Raw genomic sequence first — 16,992 nt, 5'->3', positions numbered from 1 at the left:
ATAGATAGATAGATAGATAGATAGATAGATAGACAGATAGATAGATAGATAGATAGAGAGATAGATAGATAGATAGAATGAAAGAAAGAAGTACAGAAAGAAAGAAGGGGTGGATAGATAGAAATAGATAGATAGAGAGGGGGACGTAGAAAGAAAGAAAGAAAGAAAGAAGGAAGGAGGTAAAAAGAGAGAGCAGGGGTAGAAAGAAAGAAGTAAAAACAGAGAGGGTAGAACGAATGAAAGAAGTAAAGAAAGAAAGAAGGGGGATGGATAGAGAGAAAGAGATAGATAGATAGATAGATAGATAGATAGATAGATAGATAGATAGATAGATAGATAGATAGATAGATAGATAGATAGACAACTGAACCCACGGTGTATCAGTTATTAAAGAGCAAAAGAATAAACATCTATAAGATACTTTCAGTTCAAAACAACTTTATTTGAACAATAACAAACTCAGGCTCTTTACTTTATTACATGAAGAGAAACTGAACCTCTCCCACGGATCTGACCTTTAAATGAAAATATAAAAAATCTCATATTTCAGTAACAATAAACTGAAGAAAAAAAAAGTTATTTTCTTTGTTAGTCACAGTTTGCAGCTTTGACCCGACACTCTTGTTCCTTCACAACAGATTCAGACCTTGAGGAGGTTCCTGATGTTTCCTCGGTGAACACAATAACTCACTCTTCACTGTAGATAAATAAATAAATAACCAACACAACAGAACAAACTGTTTCTGTGATAAAAAAAAAACACATGAAAGTAAAAATCTGTTGAAGAAGATGAGAGGAAATCTGCTTCACCTGCTTCTTATTGGTCAAATCAGTGACTTTTAGTTTTAGATAGAAGAGATAAACTGTTGGTTTATTTCATTTTTAAGGCGAGACACTAACAGGCAAAAACACTGGTGTTTCATGCACTGATCAATTTTGAATTTTGGGCTATTTTTCTTCCTTAACATGTATTCTTTCAGAAATGTCAAAAGAAATGGTAGAAAATCCACATTAATATCGTTATTTTACTTAATTTTGTCTCTTTCGTCAGTAGATTTCTCCTAAACTCACCAAACCTTAGTCTGACCCATGTCATGTCAGGTATTGTAAAGCTCTCTCTCTCCTGAACAATTATGTAGCTCCAAAAATTCTCATTTCCTCTGTATCTGCAACCAATCGTAAAAGTATGATTTACATTAACAATCTATGTAATTTTACAGTCCGAGTCTTTAAAGGCCGTTTTCTCAGAAAGAGTTTTTCAGACTCAGACTCTGAGCTAGAAATCTCCACTTCAGCAGCACTTACAGACACCAAACCTTCCACTTTGATCCCTTTCTATATTCTGAAGGGTTTTACAGAGGAGATTGTTGATATATCATTCACAGCCTCATTTATACAACATTTTATTCCTAAAAACATGGAGAAATTTGATTTTTTTTAGTTCTGGTGACAGTATTTTCTCATTTACAGAGCGATAAAAAGAGATATCCAAAATCCTCTTCTGTAAAAACTTCTGGCTCTAATGTGTCAACAAAATAAAACAAAGTAGCTTTACCCATTGTTCAGATTTCTGTTCTGGAAATGTATGCAAATTAGCGCATATTTAATTAGATATTGCCTCATTTACATATTTAAACATAAAATTTGACAAAACTTGTAATACAAAAAATATTTGTCTTAATGTGAGTGATAAACTTGGGAAGTTTCATGGTGATATCTGTTAGTTTAATTTTTTACCCTATTCACCTGTAGTGTTTCAACCAATCAGAACCAATAAATGATCAATTGATCGATCTGCAGCAGAGAGGCGTTCACTGTCCATGTCGTTTATCTGTAAAACCGAAACACAAACACGTTCAGAAACAGGATTTTTTTTTTTCTCAGTGGAGATGTCGACACACACACACACACACACACACACACACACACACACACACACACACACACACACAGACACACACATTCCTCCGTGACCTCGAGCTTCAATAATTATTCTGTTATTAGCACAAAGAAACGCACACAAGGATGCCCTTTAACAACCTACCAAGCAACTACACACACACATATAGATCCCTCATGAATAGACATATTCATACGCACACGCACACACACACACAGACACACGCACACACACACACACACACAGACACACACACTCCTCCTCCACCTTCTTAACGTCATCTCTCTCTCATCCTGCTTTCTCCCTCTGACTGTGATTAATCCTCATTGTCTCTTCAAGGTTATAGGCACACACACACACACACACTGACACACACACACACACACACACACACACACACACACACACACACACACACAGACACACACACTGATACATGCTTATGTGTCACTATGACAACCACTGCACCCACACCCCGTCTCCTCAAAGCCAACAAAGCCAATAACTTTGAAAGCCTGGATGCTTGTGTGTGCGTTTGTGTGTCTTTGTGTGTGTCTCAGTGTGTCTATGTGTGTGTGTTTGTGTGTCTCAGTGTGTGTGTGTGTGTGTGTGTGTGTGTGTGTGTGCGTGCGCCACAGAGGAGCAAACAACAGAAACAGATTAGATGAATTAATAAATCACTCTTTTCCTCTGGTGTCAGTCTGCGTATGTAACGTCTCCTCGTCAATAACACGTCTCACTCTGTGTGTGTGTCTGTGTGTGTCTGTGTGTGTGTGTGTGTGTGTGTCTGTGTGTGTGTGTGTGTGTGTGTGTCTGTGTGTGTGTGTGTGTGTGTGTGTGTGTGTGTGTGTGTGTGTGTGTTGGAGGACACCGTTCACCGTTTGACTGATGAGGTAATACGGCCGACGGCGGCGGTAATTGCTGTGGTGGATTGGACCTCGGGCTCCGAGCAGGAAGGTGAACGGGTCGGAGTCGACTGACGACCTTCACCCAGGAGCCTTAAAACGTCTTAAAGGGCGATTCCGTGCAAATTCAAAAACTCGGAGAGGCTGTATGTTCCTAACATTCTAGGTCTAAAAGCAGGAATCTGAAGGTGTTCAGTTTAATCGCTCCTGTTTTGCGGTAGTTCAATCAATCAATCAATACAACTTTATTGTCCCTGCAGGGAAATTTGTCATGGACAGTCATGTGCCGCAAGTAACTGCATTACATAAGTACACAAAACAGATAAAAAACCAAGTACATTTGACATTCCTCGCACAGTTCTCACATACACACAACTCTTCCATTCACACAGATACATATGAATATGGTAGATAAAAAGTACTGATGGGAACTATTAAAAACTCAAATAAAGTGCAGGAGTATCAGGAGCATTAAAAAGATTAAAAAATATATATATAATAAAAAAAAAATAATAATAAAAAGAAGCACAGTCTCAAGAAATAGTTGTGTCTGTCCCCGCGTCGCCACGGCAGCGATGAATGGGAGCGGATTGAAGTTCTGCTGCTTAGGCTGTTTCCATCCCTCAAAGCCACAGACAGCGTCAGATGGAGACTCAAGCATGCAGCCAGAAGTTTATTTACTTGAAGCAAGTCCAGAGTTGATATTCCTGTGTTTATGACACAAACGGGAGCTTCCCACTGCACCTGAACACACCGAGCGTCAACTTGGGTCTCGACTCCGCCAGACTTTGAATTAGGGCAAAAAATCATATACGAACTTCGTTTGTTTATTAATATAAATATTCAAATATATTTGAATATTTATTGATAATATCTCTGTGTGTGTGAATGCCAATAAGAAAAGACATGCGGCGTGGTGTATTTGCGACAATTAAAAAAAAAAGAAAAACTAAATTTGAAGGAGCTAAATGAATGTAGAGGAAACACTGTATATTTCAACTTCTCCCTCCGTGGTTTGTAGCCTATATATCTATGGTCGCACTCGCAGCCTTTTGCTCCGCCATTGTTTATCAGGCGTCAGGCGCTAACGACGTGATAACGTCATACAGTAAGTACAGGAGCCCCAGGTGATCAATGCTAATGAGCTGCGTTTCACAACTTCAACAGGCTGAAAAAAGCCTCGAATCTGGATTGAAAACTATGTTTTCAGGCAAACACATTTACCAAAAATAATGCTTATTACTGTTGTTTCAAAGTTGTTGGAGCTTCTTAAAAACTGACGATCACTGCCGTTTCTCATTCAAGCCGATCATATTTACTGATTTAAACACGGAAACACTGTTACAAGCGAGGAAAACAAAACAACGGCGACATAAAAGTACGAGGAGGAAATTGCAGATTCGTTACTTAGCAACAGTAACATTCTTTTGTAGCAACTAACGTCTAAACGCTACACTGGTGGAAGACAACATAACACATTCTTATTTCAAAATAAAAGCATTTGTTATTGTAACCTATTATCTTATTTGTCAGAGAAAAATATTTACAACAATTGACCCTTTGTCAAGGCCCCGCCCCCCACGGTTACTGTTGCTAGGTTGGACAAACAATGGTCACGGAAGGGTTAACTCCCATTGGAAACCATTGAAAATTAGGAAGATTTAAATTGCTAGTAAGGGAAATTTGAATTAACTTACATATCAGAAAAATGGTGTCCGTGATAGAAGACAGACGTGGCTAAAGAGCGATTGAACGGGCATTACCCGACTTTTCCGAAAAATGGGGAAAAATCATTGTTTTGGTCACTCACTAGCTAGTAGCTAACGGCGCTAGCTAATGTTAGCTACAAGCTAACGCTTAATCTCCGCCGATCTCCCGTTTCTCCTCGTAAAACTTCACAAAGTTAAAAAGACATTAGTGGCGGTAATGTTACGTTTGCTAGATAACTTTGAAGGTATTAGATCTTCTCTGTCTATGAACACGACCAGAGAGTGGACTAGAGAATGAATGAGCTTAGCACTTAGCACAGTACAGCCAGGGAAAACGGGCTCACTTCTCATGAGGACTGCACACAACAACAACAAACAAAACTTTGCAGTTAACCCCTGACCTATGCCTACAGCTCCCCCTAGTGGACCACCCCCAAACCCTATTATTAAGCTCAATTAAATACGTAACAGAAGCTTAAAGTAATATTATATGTTAGGCTAAGTATGTTTATTGATGTCTTGTGTTTAGGGAATGGGATAAAAACGACTCCAATACGTTCCAGATATTGTGAGTCGCTATTGCAGGAACCCCAGACACACATTTTAACCATATTGAAAAATTATAAAGTAGTTTTTGCCCAAAAGTTGCTGTCTACCTATATTGTTTCATAGGGTTTCATTCCAGGGTTGTCCAACCTTAGAATGTTGCGCAACACGTGACATGGGGAGAAGCGCTCTGATTGGTGGAACAGCAGACCAATCAGAAGGCCAACAAAGGGTCAATTACAGGTTTGAATATAGAGCTGCCCTAATATTCGTTCGAATATCACTTTTTTTTAAATATTGAAATTATATTTGAATAACGAAGTTCGATGTCAAAGCCCTACTTTGAATTAGATCTAGTTTTACAAACATGTCGTCTTGCTGTGTGTGTGTGTGTGTTGTAGGAGATGCAGGTGGAGGAACTGAGCGCCGTGCGTCAGGCGCTGCAGGCCGACCTGGAGACGTCGATCCGCCGCATCGTGGACCTGCAGGCGGCGCTGGAGGAGGTCGAGTCCAGCGACGAGAGCGACAGCGAGAGGTAGAGTAACTAAGTACTTTTACTCAAGTTACTTCCTCTCATCATCGTGACACTTTAGAGGAACATTGTTTCTCTAGATATTTACACAGAAAACAGACGAAGATTATAAAATATTAAACTTTTTTGCCGTTGTAATCACAACCAGAGATGATTAATACGTTTTTGTTTTCAGGTTTTGACCAAAAACAAGAATAAATGTGATCAACAGTTCTCATTTAGTTCTTTTAAATTCCTCTAAATGAGTAAAAATCCAAACAGTAAAAATCCTCCTCAGTTTTCAGTTTAACTTGTTTTTCACACTTTCAAAGTGGAATAAAAGTTTAAAAACTAGTCTGGAAACATAGAAAATAGAGCAGTTAATGGATTTAACATCTTTTATTTCCACAAGTTGACCTGATTGGTTTCTTGGTGGAAACAGAATTAGTCGTCATGTGTCTCATGTTTTATATAAAAAAAACATCATATGGTGTGTTAATACAATTGAATTTAAAGTTCTTCTCATCAGTGGATCTTTAAAAATCAATGATGAATGAATAAATGAGGAATGAATCAATAATAAAAGTCATTAGTTGCAGCTGATGTCATCATGATGTCATCACTCTGCCCTTCAGTGTTCAAACGGCCGTGGAGTCGCTGACTCGAAAGAGAGACCTGTAAGAACCTCTGGAGTGTGTGTGTGTGTGTCTGTACAGGTGTGTGTGTGTGTACAGGTGTGTGTGTGTGTGTGTGTGTGTGTGTGTGTGTGTGTGTGTGTGTGTGTGGCTTCGGACCTTGAAGTGTCGTCATTAAACGTCTTCGTCATAATTAATTAGATGTGAAGGAGAACGTGGCTCACACTCGGCCATCTTGTCTTTCACTAATAATAATGATAATGATTATAATAATAACATTATAGTCACCATGGTAACGGCTGAGAGCTGAGACACGGTGATAAGCCAGTGGAAATGTAACCTTTCAAATGAAATGTCAAAGATTAACACAAATAAATAAAAGATTCAGTCGGTGTTGGATCAGTTCTTGTTCAGTGAACGAGACTCTTCATGTTTGTTTTCATGCATTTAAACCTGATTATTTAAGGTGGATGTGTCGTTATGTTAAGGCGAGACACTACAGGCAACAACACAGTTTGGGCTATTTTGCTTCCTTAACATGTCTTCTTTCAGAAAAGTCGAAAGAAATGGTAGAAAATCCACCTTAAGGTTTTTATTTTACTCATGTCAGGTATCATTGTAAAACTCTCTCTCCTAGACACCAAACCTTCCAGTTTGATCCCTTTCTATATTCAGAAGGGGATTGTTGATATATTATTCACAGCCTCATTTATACAACATTTTATTACTAAAAACATGGAGAAATTTGATGTTTTTTTTAGGGCTGGTGACAGTATTTTCTCATTTACACAGTGATAAAGAGAGATATCCACAATCCTCCTCTGTAAAAACTTCTGACTCTAATATGTCAACAAAATAAAACAAGAGTTTTGAAAGTAGCTTTATCCATTGTTCAGATTTCTGTTCTGGAAATGTATGCAAATTAGCGCATATTTAATTAGATAAGATTAGATTTACATATTTAAACATAAAATCTGACAAAACTTGCAATACAAAAAATATTTGTCTTAATGTGAGTGATAAACTTGGGATGTTTCATGGTGATATCTGTTAGTTTCACCTGTAGTGTCTCACCTAACCCAACACTCATCATTTCTTCTGTTGAGTCTCAACTTTTACATAAAATCACATCAGTTTACACCATTTACCTTTGTTTAAATGAGTTGTGATGCAGCTGCAGGTTCGTTAACGACCCGTCTCTGATCTCAGCTCGTTAACTCGGTGATTAAAATGTTAAACTGGATGAAACTGAGTGAACATGGCTGCTGCTCGGCTACTGACTAACTCCATGAGCCGTCGCTTTGTTAGAAAATCTGAAATCTGAGCTTCATTAGCATTTTTCCTACTTTTTCCATCAGCGCCTGAACGCAGCAGAGATGGATCTGTATGTGTGTGTGTGATGCTGCTCAAACTGACCAATCAGTGGCTGTGGCTGATGATGGGTGATGATGTAATGGGAGGAGGGGGGCGTTGCCTTGGTGATAATCAATAATCAATGACTGTGATTGGTCCGCAGCGACTCGGTGTCGAGCGTGGGCTCCATCGGGACGGAGGATGTGGGCGAGGGCATCCGCCACTGGCTGGGCGTCCCGCGGGGGGGGTCGCGGGGCGGCGGCTGTCCCTACGGCGGCCAGGGGGGGCGCCAGTCTGTGGCCGACACCATGAGCAACTACAGCTTCCGGTGAGATCAATAATCTATATATTCACTGCAAAAACAAGAATATTTGTCTTATTTCTTGTCAAAACTAATCTCTTTCCACTTAAAATAAGACTCATCAACTAAAAATGAACTTGTTTTTAGGTCATTTTCACTTGTTTCAAACATATTTTCACTTGAAATAAGTAGAAAAATCTGATAGTGGGGCAAGTTTTTCTTTCTTACTACAAGCACAAAAAACTTGCTTTCACTTTTTCTACTTATTTTAAGTGAAAATTTGTTTGAAACAAGTGAAAATTATCTAAGAACAAGTTAATTTTTAGGTGATGAGTCTCATTTTTACTAGAAATGAGACATTTTGACAAGAAATACGACAAATATTCTTGGAAAGATTTTGAGTTTTTGCAGTGTACATTTTTTTTTGACAAAACCTCTGAAATCTGAATATTTATTTCTCATCACAACTCCTCACACTGCAAAAACTCAAAATCTTTTCAAGAATATTTGTCTTATTTCTTGTCAAAATGTCTCATTTCTAGTCAAAACTAATCTCTTTCCACCTAAAATAAGACTCATCACCTAAAAATTAACTTGTTTTTCACTTGAAATAAGTAGAAAAATCTGCCAGTGAAAGCAAGTTCTATTTCATTCTTCCTGACCGCCAGAGACAGTATGAAATACCTGGATAAGCATCACGCGCATGCGCAGATCGAGACATAATACCAACAAAGTCATGTGACCTGGGTGACGTAAGCGACCTGATAAAGGGGCAGGCACACAGAAATCGTCTCCTTTTCATCTTCTTGCCTTCCCCGCCGTGCATATCCGACCACTGCTCGGACAGCGACAGGTAAGTAGCTTGTTTTTCATCGCCGGGGGGCATGCTTCATCCCCGCTAAGTGCCTCCGCTCAGCTGGGTTGATTACCTCGTTTGTTAGCCATTTAGCTTCCTGCTACTACTGCCCCCTTGAGGGGTTTTTCGCCTCCCTAACTTCTGTTTCGGTGGTTAGCAAACACTACCTACGGTGCTAAAAATAATTGAAAAAAGAAAAAAGAAAAGAGGGTTGTTGGCTCCGGTCAGGCTAGCGGAGTGTTTTCGCTCTGTTGCTACATCGTTAGCTTGTTTGTAGCCGAGTGGTTTTCGCTCTGTTGCTACATTGTTGGCTTATTTGTAGCCGAGTGTTTTCGCTCTGTTGCTACAACTTCGGCTTTACGCACTACAGGTGCTGGGTTGACAGACTCGTAGCCGAGTGTTACTCGCTCTGCTGCAGCGTCGCTACTCGCTGGTGCTATTTTTTCACTGTGACACGGTGCTGGGCTGGTTGTAGCTGGGTGTTCTCGCCCTGCAGCTACACCGCTCACCTTTCGGCATCACTTGCTGATTTATTGTTGGACTGTATTTGAGTGTTCCCGCTCAACTGCCATACTACAGCCTCTGTAGCTATGTTGTGTGTTTGCATGTCCTGCATGGCTCCTCTGAGCCCAGAGGATGGCCATGACAAATACCCTTCGTGTCTCGGCATTGAACACCTTAAGCAAGCACTGACTGAAAGTGCTTGCATTAATTGCACCTGCATGCCATTAGCAGAAAGGACTGCGAGGTTGGCTAAACTTGATAAAAGCTTTGCTGGGGCTGGGTTGCCCCCTTCCGGCGGCCCCAAGCGCCGCGGACACACACATGACGATGCCCCCGTCACTAAGAAGAAACGGAGGGGTGATGAACCCTTGGCCCTTAAAGTGGACACTTTGGCCTCTGAGTTTGCCCAGATTAAGGCCCTCCTTCTTAGTCTGCAGCCTAGTGGTTCCTCAGATGCTTGCACCGCTGCCTCAGAACCACTTGAAAAGCCATCACGGAGCTACGCTGAGAGTGATAGCCTAGCTTCTTTGCCCCACGTGGCTAGCCAGCAAGACGAGGACACGCTTTCTATTGCGGCCTCTGGGAATCTTTTTACTGACGATGAAGCAAGGGGAGATCCCCCCTTCCCTCAGTGACAGACTCTCATGAGTCGGGTGCAGACTCGTTGAGGGATGCTGAGGCCAGTCTTTCTACAGTTAAACAGGCCATCCAACTGGCCATCTCTCGGCTTGGGTTAGATGCTGCCCCTGTGGAGGCTGCCCCCTCTAATGCTTTCTTCAAACATGCCCCTCAACCATCTTCCTTCAGGGTTCCACCCTCTGAGCCATACATCACTGAACTTCAGAGATGTTGGCCAGACCCCAAGACTTTCCTTCACCTGCCGAGTGACTGCAGAGCTCTGGCTGCCGTGAGGGACGCCGACCAATATGGTCTGGATCAGATGCCTACCATTGATGCCTCAATCGCTTCTCTGATAGTGTCTCCTGATGAAGCCCTCAGACCTGATGCCCGTTGTCCACGCCCACATTGTAGGTTAACTGATGACCTCCTTACTAAGAGCTATGATATAGCGGCTCGGATGGGGCGTATTGGTAACTCCCTTTCCCACCTGGTTCTGGCTCTGTCACAGACTCTCCAGACTGCTGGAGCAGATGCCCAGGCACAGGGCCTCAGTGATGCTTCACTCCAGGCGTTTGCCTTCATGACCAGAGAGCTTGGGAGACTGATGTCCACCTTGTAGAAAAGACACTCTACCTGTCATTCCAGGCCAGATGTTCGGACCTGCGGCCCAGCAGGCTTTGGAGCGCAGTGTGCAGGTGAATAAAGTTAAGCAACAGTTTGCTGACTTACGCCAGGCACCATTTCCTAGACCAAGGCACACTAGTGCTCCCTCAGGGTGAATCAAGAGCCGGCCGCCCCTCGTTCCAGCAAGGCCGCTTCCATAGGGCCCCTCAGCAGCCTGCCTTTCGGGCGCCTAAAGACAGGGCGCCCAGGTACGGACCACCTGCGGACCGAAACCCCAAGCTACCCAAAATCATGCTGTATGCCAACCGGTGGAAACTCTGGTTGGTGTGGCAGTCAGAATGTGGACCCAGAGCATTGCTCTGTACCTGTACTGCTCAGATACCTGCAGACGTTGCTGGATAAAGGGCTCTCTGCCTCTACTATAAAGGTGTATGTTGCTGCCATCTCTGCTCGACATGCCTTTGTGGATGGTCAATCTGTGGGATCACATGCTCTGGTGGGCAGGTTTCTCAAAGGGGCTCTCCGATTGCGGCCTCCACATGCTGTTAGGGTGCCTTCATGGGATTTGCCTGTCGTCCTGGAAGCCCTGTGTTCTCCTCCATTTGAGCCCCTGGAACATGCTGACCTCAGGTGGCTGTCTTGCAAGACTGCCTTTCTTCTCGCAGTTACATCTGCGAAGTGGGTTGGTGAGCTTCACGCCCTGTCTATCGCCAGTGAGTGTTTGCGGTGGAATCCTGATGGATTGGGGGTTACTATGTGGCCTAACCCCTTTTTCCTCCCAAAGAGGCTTTCTGCTTTTCATGTTAATCAACCTATCAGTTTGGTGGCTTTTGCCCCAGAGTCAGGTGTGGAGGAACTACCTCCTGGTGTCACCTTTGTCCTGTTCGCACCTGAAACAGTACATTGAGGTTTCTGCTGGTTTTCGTAAGTCTGATGCTCTGTTTGTCTGTCATGGAGGGCACAGGAAGGGTTGTGCCTTGTCCAAACAGAGGCTCTCACATTGGGTTGCTGATACCATAGCTCATGCATACAGGCTCAGGGGCCTTCGGATCCCCCCAGTGATCCCTCCATTCAACCAGGAGCGTCTCCACGTCGTGGGCTGCTTTCATGCTGCAGCTGCGTGGGCTTCTTCCTGTACCTTTGTCCGCTTCTACAGGGTCAATGTGGCCGCTCCCAATCCTGTGGCGGCAGCTGTCTTGTCTGTTCCTTCGGTCTGCAACTGAATCTTGGTGAGTGCGGATTCCTCATGACTTTGTTGGTATGGGTCATCCAGGTATTTCATACCGTCTCTGGCGGTCAGGAAGAATGAAATAGAACGAGTGTGTTACAGATGTAACTAAGGTTCTATGAATTCTGGATGACCGCCAGAGTTCATTGTCACTCGGAATCTTGACGAGAAGATTCTGTAGGAGACGATTTCTGGGTGCCTGCCCCTTTTTCAGGTCGCTTACGTCACCCAGGTCACATGACTTTGTTGGTATTATGTCTCGATCTGCGCATGCGCGTGATGCTTATCCAGGTATTTCATACCGTCTCTGGCGATCATCCAGAATTCATAGAACCTTAGTTACATCTGTAACTCTCGTTTTTTGTGCTTGTAATAAGAAAAGAAAAAAAGAAAAACTTGCTCCACTATCAGATTTTTCAAATGAAAACAGACTTGAAATAAGTCAAAAGTGTCTAAAAACAAACTACTTTTTTAACGTGAAGAGACTTATTATAAGTAGAATTAGATTTATTTTTATTTTTTCTTGGTAAGATTTTGAGTTTTTGCAGTGTTGATCAGAGGAAACTGGATGTGTTTTACTGAGGCTTTTATTTTGAAGGGTCTGTTTCCTGTTTCAGCTCCTGTGTGGATCCTGATGACGGCGGCTCTGAGGTGGCCGGCGCCGGCGGCCGCGGCCCCAGTCGGGCGCCGTCGTCTTCGGCGCTGTCGGAGCTGCTGGAGGGTCTCCGTAAGCGGCGAGCGGGCGGCGACGACGCAGCGAGCAGCGCCGTGTCTCTGCCCGTCTACCAGACCACCGCCGCCGCCGCGCTGAGGCGCCGCGCGTCCGCCGCCTCGCTCGGCGCCGCGGACGGCGAGCCCCCGGAGCCGCGGAGCATCCTCAAACCGCCGTCGCCCAAGCTGCCGCGCGCCGCCAGCAGCCGCTCCGTCACCGAGGCGACGGCCGCCGCCGCCAAACCGTCCCGCTTCGGCTCCAGCGACTCGCTCTCCTCTGTGCCCTCGCTGCCCCGCCTCTCCTCGCTCGCCGCTCGCCACCGCCCCCCCTCCCTGTCCATCCCCGAGGAGGACGGCGAGGAGCCGCCGCGCTGCGTCACCGCGCCCATCAAGCGCTCGCCGCAGCCGCCGCGGCGTTGCATGCTGGGAAGTCTGGCGTCTGAGGACGCCGGCGAAGCGTCTCTGGGCTCGGAGCCGATGGTCTTCCAGAGCCGCCGCCTCGCCGCCGGAGACAGTAGCCGTGGCGACAGCGACGCCGCCTCCGACTTCCTGCCCGCTATCCGCCGCGCCCAGTCCGCCAGCAGCCTGGCCGGGTCGCTGCGCGGCGGCGGCCGCCGGGCGCTCAGCGTGCACTTCGGCGAGCTGCCGCCGTCGAGCCGCAGCAGGAAGAGCTCCGAGTCGACCGAGTCGTCGTCGAGCTCGGGGTCGGCGGCGTCGAGCTCCCAGGGGGCGGGGCCACGACTCCGCTACGAACGACCACAGGGAGAACGACTGGAGGCCGAGGGCAGCGAGGGAGGAGACGTGGCCTCGGTCATGAAGAGATACCTGAAGAAGGAGGTCGACTGAGGCACAGGTGAGGGGGGGCAGGGGGCGGGGCCACGGGGGGGCAGGGGGCGGGGCCACGGGGGGCAGGGGGCGGGGCCACGGGGGGCGGGGGGCGGGGGAAAGGAGACGTTTTATGTAAATCTCACTCTCTGAGGCTTTTTAAAGGGACAACGAGGAGTTTGTATTTGGTTATAAAAAAGTCTCATATTAATGTGGATGAATCTCCGTTACCACTTGTTAATGGTCCATTTTAGATAAATCTATGGTTTTGTCTCTATGGTTATTTTGTTATTATTAGTGGTGGTGGAAATGCTGGGCGAGCCGACCAGCGTTTCTTTACTTTGGGTTTCGTGGCGAGTCATGAGAATAACGCCGCCGAATCTCCGTTTATGGTGGGAACTACGACGGTATGTGATCGTCTTCCAACCTCTGACTTTAATTCTTGATGAATGAAAACATGAGTCTGTCTTGCGCCGGTCAAAGAATTTCACCGTGCACGCGGAGGCTCATGGTAAATGTAGTAGGAAAGACTTTGCTTTCCAAAACTCCTCGTTGTCCCTTTAATATTTATCTGGGTGTTTGTCTTCTGGCCCCAAAACATGAGAATTGACAACTGACAATGATGTCATTAGTTTTCTAATTAGCATAATCCCGCCCCTACCTGTGAGTCCAGGTAGCTGTAAAGGGGGCGTGGCCTGGTGAGCAGTCGCTCATTTTTATTTAAAGGGACAGACACTGAAACCAGAGAGAGCTGTGATGTTTGATCCTTGGAGGATTTTGTCTTTAAGAACCTGGGAACTGTTTTAATTTTTTTAATTTTAAGAATACGTCTCCTTTAATAAAACTATACACAAAGTTTTATTTAGCCTTTTTCTGCATCAAATCCGATTTTTGTTTTTGTTTTGTTTCCATAAAACATTTCAACTTTGTATTTTCAATTTAATTTTAGTTTTCACTCATTCTGATCCGCTGCTTTAGGAAACATACAACTTTAATGAAACCCTGTTAGAGAAGGAAGAAAAAGACATTTAAAGACGATTGGTGATAAATGAATGATGAATGAAATTTTTTGTATATGTATAAAAAAAATCATATTTTTGATGAGTGCCCTTTAGAATAATGCTGATGAAGCTCAAACTCTCTATAAAATCATTGTACAACATGTGAACATTGTCTCTGCAGTGGTTGATTCTGATTAATTGAAGCAGGACAAAATGATTGAGATTTTACTACAAAATATCCAGGCGAACTTTCCAAAATGTCCATTTTTGGCACAGCTTGGAACCACCTGCTACTATAAACTATTGTTTAATCTTTATTTTCACACAATTTGGATAAACTAACTGAAAATAAATCTACTGGAACCGATTGGAAATAACTAACATAGTGGATTCAGTGTCTCTGCGCCCTGCTGCACTCTCAGAGCAGCTTCTGGGGGGGTTTGGCTTTCAGCCTCTATCTCTGCAGCGGAGTGGTCGATTCGAGTGAGTGGCGGCTCATTTTAATTTTAGTTTTCACTCATTCTGATCCGCTGCTTTAGGAAACATAAAACTTTAATGAAACCCTGTTAGAGAAGGAAGAAAAAAACATTTAAAGACCATTGATTTTGAGGTAAAACTAGTTTCAATCTTACAGAACCGTGAGTGTTTGTGTATTTTTAGTCTCGGTCCATGTTCCAGTGAAGTGATCCTGAGGTGTTGGATGAACAGGCTCAGACCTGTTCCTCCTCCTCCTCCTCCTCCTCCTCCTCCTCCTCCTCCTCCTCCTCCATCTTGTTTCCTCTCTCACCGTCTCCTCTGTCTCTTCTCTTCTCTTCTCTCCTGGTCCAGAAACATCGGCGGCTGCATCGAGGCCGAACTCGGCTCCTCGAGGACGTTTCTGATTCTTCACACTGATGTTTTAATCCAGATGAAAAAAAAAACACATGGTTTTCAGTTTTCAACCCACAGGCACTCGATCGACTTGTATTTCAGATAAGCACTGTTTGTTTGTATATGAATAAAAATGAAAAATGAAAAGAGTCTCTGTGGATTCTTGAACATTTTTCTCTGTTGTTGTTGTTGTTGTTGTCAGTTAGAAGCAAACAGCTGCCAGATGTTCAGCGATGTTTATCAGAATCACTCAACTAGTCGCTGCAGAAACACCATGAGTTTTAAACTTTATAGTTTTAACTCGTCCTGTGACATATTGCAGCATTTAAAGGGGCAACGCCACTTAGGAAGAAGAAGAGATGTCATTAGTTAACATGAGAGTTTGTTTTTACATCTGGAGACAGATGTTGGAGAGTAAGTTTGACAATAAACAGCAGCTTATGCTAATGTTAGATTTGTAAATGCGCAAAACTTACACATTTTCTCTTTAAAAGAATAATTCATTGATATTTATGGTTCCACATCATTTATTTTGAAGGTCTTGTTTCTTTTTTCTTCTTCAAATTACATTATTATGGTCACAGCTGGATCAACTGGACAAAGACTGAAGGACTGCACGTCGACTGGTTCTTGGTCATTTCAATTAAATCAATGAAAATAAAATGTTAAATTAGGTGGATTCTACATTGCAACTTAAAACTCTCTGTTTCCTTCCTCTCCTGTCTTTTATTTTTGAAAAGTTGATTCATGAGAAGATGTAAAAGTGTAGTTGTCCATCTCCTCTCTCAGCTTCTCTCTGGAGCTCTAGTAACAACAGGTCGGTGTCAGCCAATCAGAAGAGAGGAGGAGGCTCTGAGTCTCTCTTCTGATTGGCTGACTGTTCTCTAAAGTGATCCAATAAAAAAAAAAGGTAACACTTTACAATAAGGGTCCCTTAATTAACGTTAGTTTTAAGCATTAATATATAAACTAATGTGTTAATTAATGCTGAGTAATGCATACATAATGATAACTAATAACATTATTCAACTTTTATTATTACTTAATAATTTATGAACTAACTTTGAGTAGTAAACATTAATTAACTGCTTACTAATAGGCTACATTAGTTAATGTGTTTCCTAATCCTAATACATAATAATGATTGTTAATATATCTGTAAGAGTTAATTAATGCTTAATAATTTACTCACTAACGTTAATTAAGGGACACTTATTGTAAAGTGTTACCAAAAAAGAGAGCAGATTTCAGAATAAAACACTCAGAGAAACTAAAAACCCTGCAAGTTGTTGGATGGTGTTGTCCAGGTGGTGAGGGGGGCGGGGCTTTGTTGTGACATTGTGACATCACAAAGTGACAGGAAGTCCTGACAGCTGCATGGTTTTTTTTAAGGCTCAGTTTCTGAATAAAGTGACATTTTTGGGAAAAAAATAAGAGCATCCTGGATCCTGATTGGCCGAAGGAGTGAAAGCAAAGACAGAAAAGATGAAGCAGTGATGGAGGAAGAAGAGGAAGAGGAAGAATCTCTCCCACGGTGAATTATTTATATATTTTCTCTGCATCCATGAGTCCATTGAACTCTTTGTGTTTTTATATTCACAGTTACTAACACCTGCAGCAGGAGGAAGAGGAAGAGGAGGAGGAGGAGGGAACAGCTGATGAACTCAGTGTTTCCTTCTTTTCTCCAAACTCATTTTCATTTTCCAGCCAAGTTGAAAAAAAAAAAGCATCAGCGTCTGAAATGTGGCGAGACACCGGAGGCGTGAACGGACTCTGACCCGTCCAACCGTCTGCAGTTTATCTCTGTACAGACATTCATTATTTATCAGGAGAAAAACAAAAACTCAGATGTGAAAACACAAAATCTCAACGGGCAAATAAAGTAAAGTAAA

At 43.3% G+C, this 16,992-nt stretch overlaps 1 protein-coding gene across 1 annotated transcript in view; it reads left to right on the top strand.

Annotated features, from left to right (window-relative positions):
- myo18b (myosin XVIIIB) overlaps positions 1–15,211 on the top strand; it is an 88,453-nt gene extending 73,242 nt beyond the window's left edge. The window contains exons 38-42 of the mRNA XM_085792582.1: positions 5,462–5,595; positions 6,207–6,248; positions 7,723–7,887; positions 12,311–13,257; positions 15,059–15,211. Coding sequence (XP_085648708.1) covers positions 5,462–5,595; positions 6,207–6,248; positions 7,723–7,887; positions 12,311–13,250 — 1,281 coding nt within the window. The 3' untranslated portion in view covers positions 13,251–13,257; positions 15,059–15,211. The remainder of the gene's footprint in view (positions 1–5,461; positions 5,596–6,206; positions 6,249–7,722; positions 7,888–12,310; positions 13,258–15,058) is intronic.
- The last annotated feature ends 1,781 nt before the right edge of the window (positions 15,212–16,992 follow it).

This window comes from Trachurus japonicus, chromosome 12 (genome assembly GCF_045865225.1).
Source record: "Trachurus japonicus isolate A0001 chromosome 12, Traja_1.0".
NCBI classification, from domain to species: Eukaryota; Metazoa; Chordata; class Actinopteri; order Carangiformes; family Carangidae; genus Trachurus; species Trachurus japonicus.
Note: the sequence above shows the minus strand (reverse complement) of the source record. Positions and strands in the feature narration are given on the sequence as shown.